The sequence below is a fragment of the Morone saxatilis genome, unplaced genomic scaffold (assembly GCF_004916995.1).
Source record: "Morone saxatilis isolate NCDOM2014 unplaced genomic scaffold, NCSU_SB_2.0 Contig12, whole genome shotgun sequence".
Lineage (NCBI taxonomy): Eukaryota > Metazoa > Chordata > Actinopteri > Moronidae > Morone > Morone saxatilis.
The window spans coordinates 604152-610965 of record NW_023339674.1 but is presented as its reverse complement, the minus strand read 5'-3'; the positions used below and the strand labels follow the sequence as shown (position 1 = coordinate 610965).

The window sequence follows — 6814 nt, the reverse complement described above, 5'->3', positions numbered from 1 at the left end:
CAGCACGAGCGTCTACATGGCTCCACAAACCAATGTGTGATACCGGTTGCAGCCTACCCCTTTTACGCCTTTTCCCTCCCTGTTGCCCTAACCGTAGACTTATGAAGATGCCTGATGAAAGCCGCGCTGTAAAGTTGAGGCAATAATCACTGAATATTCGGTAGAAAAGCAAAGTAATGGATTCTGAAAGACTTCAAAAGCCCACTGGCCAACCAACATACTGAGCAATACATAATAAAATAACTTGACCAATTCCCCACCACTCTAAGGGGTGAAATTCCCCTGCACACCACAGATTCCTTATGGAGATTCGCATACAAATAATGTCATAATAAAGTCAATAAGTGGAGTTTGTATTTCCCCAGGTTCCTATTTGTAGCCTTCCTTAACAAGTATCCACGGGGACAGCATATGTTCTGGACGCTGAATTGAGGCGGTTTAATGACACGAGGCGGAGGACTTTGGGCTTGTTGACGTAACCTCTTATTAATATATGATAAGAAGATGTAATTTTCTTACGCGGTGCGTTGTGCACGTCTAGAGCCGTTAAAAACCGACATGGCTACGACGACCACGGAGCAGCATCAAGATCAGTGAAAGAAGGGAGCCTGAAGAGTTTGTGATCCGAGTGTTGGGCAAGCCCGGCCAAACTCTGACCATGACCACCCAACCCCGGACCCTGGACCTGGGCCCTGTCTCAAGCGGCGAAACAGACACTTAAGACTGGAGGACCATAATGGCCGTGACAGACAGAGGGTACCAGACACCCCAATACCCAAGGTTTTAGTGGATGGCCCTTGGGAAGAGAGAGAGAGCTTAGCTCGAGATGTAAGAGGCGGCTAATCACCCATATACCTTATCAGATCCAGCCTGCAGCAACGATCAGCGAAAGCACCATATTGTTACCGCAGTCACCAAAAATCCACCTGACTCCTTAAGCTATATCCCACCTGCCAAACACCCACACAATATAATAATGCCATTTTAAACATACCTCCCCACACCACTGGACCACCTGCCCCCCCTATTTAGGATTGACGGGCACGCCAATCCACCTATGGTCGCACCCTGGATTTTTGAAACCAGAAGATCCCCACCGCGGTCTCAGTTTCCGTCCACAAAATGATGCACTCCCTTGATCAATAAAATCCCTTCCCCTACAAACAACATCACATGCACCTATCCTAAAAAAATTGCTCTTAAAACATATTTTGCCTATTCACCGGAGTTGTTTATTCATATAGGGGTCCAGAAAGGATAGTGAGTTAATTTACTTATGCCAAAACAAAAGGAACAAGGATGGAGCATACCCCTCCGCATTTTTAAGAGAGTAGTGGTCTGGCAGAGACTCGTTATCTTGGTAACCTTATGTCTTAAGTAGATAGACACTGATCCCCTAAACTTTTCAATGGCCACACTTTTTTTGTTTACTACAATGAAGAATCGACACTTGCCTCAAAGAAATAATTATATAATCCAGGATGAGAGAAAATCGCAAGTTTAGGCTCCGCTTATCACTTGTAACACGACCAAAATTCAAGAGTAAAAAAACCAAGGGATCACCTATCTAGTTGATTTTACTCTTCAACTGAACAAAAATAAAAAAAAAAACAAAAAAAAAAAAAAAAGGAAAAGAACACCCCCCCGAGCACGGCGGGGGAAGATTCGGTCATTCGCGTCCAGCTCCGGTTTAGGCCTTCCAGTGCTTGTAGCGCGTTTTACGGGGCTGAGTGCCAATCAGCGCGTCTCCTCCTCTCCAAAACAAACGAGGCCCTGAAGTTTTTGGTGATGGTGTTTTAGTTTGAGAATCGATTGATTACAGAAAGAGATCCTTAGAAACTCGCAGCCCTCTTCCATCCACCACTGAACCCTTAAAGAACTGTTTCTATCAGAACCAGTTCCTCAGAAGAAAAGGGCTGATGACTTTATTGACCTTTAAAATGAGCCACTGGGGATTCTTTAAAACAAAATATATGTCTTCAGACACGAGTAGAAAAGAGACGTTTTATAACCTTTATTTTTCCAAGAATAGTTTTCCAGACAGCGTCGGTATAAAGACACTAACTCCTGCCGCTTTGTATGCACACGCAGTGGTATGCCCATACAGTCACAGAACATGGATGTTTTCCCTGGCGCAGCACGCTCATGTTCAGAGGCCAAACGTTTTACAGGATCAAGTGAGTTTTCTTTGCCAGTCATCCACTCAGCTCATACTTTTCCCTGATGTCAGGTTCTGCTGAGGATGACCTCATTCTGGAGGTGGTGATCATGATTGGCACTGTGTCCATGGATGACTCTTGCGCAGCCATGCTGGCCAAGTCTGGCATCATTCCTGCTCTCATTGAGCTGCTCAATGGTAAGAACCACATCTACTACAGTTGTAGTCCAGTTTCTGGTTGCTCTTACATAATTTAAGTTCTAATGTTGATTGTAATTGATAATAATGTCTAAATAATGCCGTCCTGTGGCTCTGTTTGAGCTTTCCAAAGGATTGTGAAATACAGGATCTAGTTTTTCTTTAGTTTGACCCAAACAAGCTCCGATGGTAGAACGGGTCGTCCACTAATCAGAAGGTTAGTGGTTTGATCCCCGGCTGCTCCTGCTGCAAGTGTCCTTGAGCAAAATACTGAACTCCAAATAAAAATAAATAAATAAATAAAGTTACAGTGATCAAACATTTGATTCCATTACAAATTATACATTATATTATTATTATTATTATTATTGTTATTGTTATTGTTATTATTATTATTACATATTAAACTAAATATTCTGCCTTCTTGAAGCACAATTCAAGTTGTTCATGATCACTATATTATCTCGTATCTTGTTTATCATGGTGAATTTGCATTATCGGGATAATCCTGAATGTCCTCACAAACAACTTGGAAAAGGTGGTCCAGTGTAAATATTTTCTAGGTGAAAAGACTACGTTTCCCTTCTGCCCTGAAACCTGACAATGAATCCTTTTTATTTCAGCCCAACAAAAGGACGACGAGTTTGTGTGTCAGATCATCTACGTCTTCTACCAGATGGTTTTTAACAAAACTACCAGGGACGTCATCGTCAAAGACACGCGTATCCTTTTTGCTTATTTCAAAAGTATTGCAGACATTTCTGTCCCATTAGTTCAGATACATTAACACACTGGCTGTACAGTAGATTTCTCTGGTGCTCTATTTTCAGTCTTTAGTGTATGTCCTTATGGTAACTCCTAGTAACGCCCTGGATGTATCTCTCATCGCTGTTTATTCCTGTCTGCATCTCCATAGCAAGCTATTTAACCCCTTGATTTAGTTTTTTTAACCCTCTGGGTATTCTGAGCTGCCTGTAATTGTACGCACTTGTGGTCGGTCGGCGGCTTGTGTCAAATTACAAATACGCTCTCTGTCAGCGCGTCCTGATGGATGCTTTTCTGACTGTGAGAAGAATAAAACGGGAATATCTGATTTAAGCTCTGCTGTGGGAGCGAGAGGCAGAAAGTCTGAGGGGGAGCGTTGTACCACCGCATCCCCATCTTCCCCCCGTTTTTGATTGATTGATTAAGGACAGATATATGATTGATTAAACCCAGAGAGGACGAAACGTTTTCCTTCCTTGAGTCCCAATCTCAGAAGCGCCAGCTTATCTCATCGACCTGATGCATGATAACAACGCAGAGATCCGCAAAGTCTGCGAAAACACGCTGGATATCATCGCTGTGAGTATCCAGATAATCCTCATAAACAACATTACAACACTTCAGCTGTAGGAATTAATCTGCTGGTTTTACATTTCTTAATCGAATTCAAAGTAAGCATGAGCTTTTAAAACTTATTTCCAAGGTTGCAAGAAAGAAAGAAAATAGTTTTAAATTAAAAACACAATTTGCTAAATTGTTTGCAGTGTAATATTTTTGGTTTTATATACAGATAGATTCAAGGCTGATTGGCTCCTATTTACCCCATTGATGGAAAGGATCCCTACAGAGATAGAGTTTAGTTTAACCATAAACAGCCGTAATATCACTATTACTACTACTCCAGAGACAAAAACACTCATTTCACAAAACACTCAACTTCAGATCATCGTAACTTCATTCAAAGTGGACAGAAACAGAATAAAACTCATTAAAACTGTCTCTGTTAGTCTTTCCATCAATCATCAACCTCTCGCACACATTAGTGAGTAAATTGGGAGGAAACAGGAAGAAACACAACAAAGAAAATATGAAACAAATGTAAAGCCGGCGTGTTGATTCACAGCTGTCTCTCAGGTCCTGCAGAGCAAACGGGGGAAGTCACAGAGACTACAGTTTTCATTATACAGTGTATGATTTAGTGACACTTTAAAGCAGTGTGTGTTTGTGTGGAGGACAGTGAAGTGTGTGTTTGTGTCTCTGATGCAGAGGAAGCAGTGAAAGCGTCCACAGACACATCTGCATAACAGTCCACTGAAGACCTTCTGTGTGACAGAAGCAATGGATGTGTTTGTCTGCCACAATGAATCTCACACAGATACACATCGCGTCAGACACTCGATGTTTAACCTCCGTTTAACCCTCCAGAGTGAGTGTGTGTGTAGGGGTGGGGGCGGGTGGGGGAGTCAAGTCATCCCTCTTCAGTCGGCCTAATGGGAAGAGCGAGAGCCTGCTTCTTATCTCCAGCACCTCTGCTAGAGGCCGGAGGAGGCAGCTCGTCTGTTTTCTCTCTTCTCTTGTGTTGAGCATTAAAAACAAACCGTAAAACTTTTAATAAAAGCAGGTCTCCATTAGAGGCCCGGTGGGGATTTTATACAAATTATCTGGATGTATTGAAACCTCTTAAAACCCACAAGTCAGTATGAATGCTACACAATGTTAGATCAGTTTATTTTACAGAAGCACCACAGATTTACCGGCACTGTCAACGAGAGCCTTTGAAGCGAGTCTGTACCATACGGTCCGTTCCTCCATTATTTATATTCCTTTAGTCCGTAAGGGTCCACCGATCAAAGGGTTTCATTAAAATTAATCCGAGTTATGAATATTATCAGGTGAAGTCTGTTGCTCGCTGTCTGTATGCCAGCTGCAGTAAAACGACGTCACGTTGGCGGCGCAGAGAACAAAGTACGACCTGAAACTCGGGATGTTAGTCATCAGATTTACTGAATAAAATCCAGGAGAAGCAGCAGTTGGAAAGTTTTTACTATTACCTGGCAGTTAATGGACGTAAATAAATATTTAAAACAACTAATCTCACGTAGGAACTAGTTTGTGAACTGTGATCTGATTTAATTGAATTTAATCACCTGAAAACAAGAATTGTTGTTTTTTTTATTCCTAGGTCGTCAAATAGATGCGTGAGAGGTCTTCAGTTAGTTGCAGTCTACAACTTCACCACTAGATGCCACTAAATCCGACACACTGGTCCTTTAAAAGCAAGTTACAGATTTCCTCATTGAACCACTTGCAACGCAGCAATTAAACAAAGTTTCTCAGTGTTTGAGAGAACGGCACACACTCAGGTTACCCACAATCCACCTTTCTTAAAGGGGAAGGACGGTGACACACAGGTCAGGCTGAAATAACTGTAAATACTGTGTTATAACCCTCACTGAGGTAAAAGTATTAAAGTAACGTTTGAAGACGTCACTGTGCAGTAAAATGATTATTACTGCTGCACTAATGTTGTTTTACGGCTACAGTTTTGGCCTCGAAGCTCCAATAAATTTGTATTCAAATCAGAAGCCTAAAGTGGCCTAAAACCTCCAGCTCTGTACGGGGGAATCAAACTGTGTTTTCAGTGCAGTTTACACAAACTTTACACACAATGAATGGATGAAGCACCAGGATGAGGAGCTGCAGCACCTTGGACGATATTAAAGAATAAATCACAGCAGCAGCCTCTGAATCTGCAGCACACACTTACACGGCAGCTCTTCCAGCGACGTTTAACACACTGAGACTAAAAGCCTGCAGACAGAGCTGTGAAACACATTACTGGTACATCATACAGTTTGGAAACTGGGACCAGTCCTCGACCACAGTGCTCTGCACTGACAAATCTAATTACTGGAGCAGATCTTCGTGCCTCATAACACTTAAATAAAACCAAGGAAAATGGTTTCAGTGGAGGGAAACTTCTCCAGATATCGAACGCACACACGGTCGGAGTCTCTGCCGCACATTTAAAAACCATCAGCTGAGAATGAGGAACAGGGAAACACGATCAAACAGCCACATTCACACCAAACGTCTATCCAATAGGGATGCTCCTGCCGGCTTGTGGCGCCGTCAATTAAACAAAAAGTTTAAATTTAGACTAATCGACTGGTCTAAAAGTAAGAAATCAGACTGTAAGCACACTTTATCCTGTTACTCTCATTAAACACAGAGCAGTTGGTTCCATCATCAGATTTAAATGTCAGTAATCTCCTGAAATGGACAATAACTTACTAAGTAACTTAACTAGATTCCAGTTAGCACAGCCCTGATTAACCAAACTCCATTCAGAAAACAAGCATTTTAAGACGTGTTAACTCGTTGTCTCGCAGACCGACAGTCTGAATTCAGACTTTTGGACAAATCGCTGCCATGATGTCGTTAATTCGACTTCCTTTTGATCCGTTTATTCACATTAAATCAGTAAAATCTGTTTATTTTAAGTTTATACCACCGCTGCAAACCAGATTAAAGATCTGAGTGTGAACGCAGGAAGACAGAAATCTCTCATCTTTACTCCCCCAAATCAGAACCATAACACTGGCTGAGTTTACATGTACAAAATATTCCTCTATTGTTCTGAATATGACGATATTTTGCATTTGGAGTCACGTAAACAGATTACAGTATTTT

The 6814-nt window shown here is 41.8% G+C and overlaps 1 protein-coding gene across 1 annotated transcript in view; it reads left to right on the top strand.

The window, feature by feature from the left end:
* Positions 1 to 6814, top strand: part of LOC118321953 (kinesin-associated protein 3-like) — a 38094-nt gene that overhangs the window by 20724 nt on the left and 10556 nt on the right. Inside the window, exons 15-17 of the mRNA XM_035653526.1 lie at positions 2231 to 2356; positions 2980 to 3078; positions 3615 to 3700. Of these exons, the coding sequence (XP_035509419.1) occupies positions 2231 to 2356; positions 2980 to 3078; positions 3615 to 3700 (311 nt within the window). The remainder of the gene's footprint in view (positions 1 to 2230; positions 2357 to 2979; positions 3079 to 3614; positions 3701 to 6814) is intronic.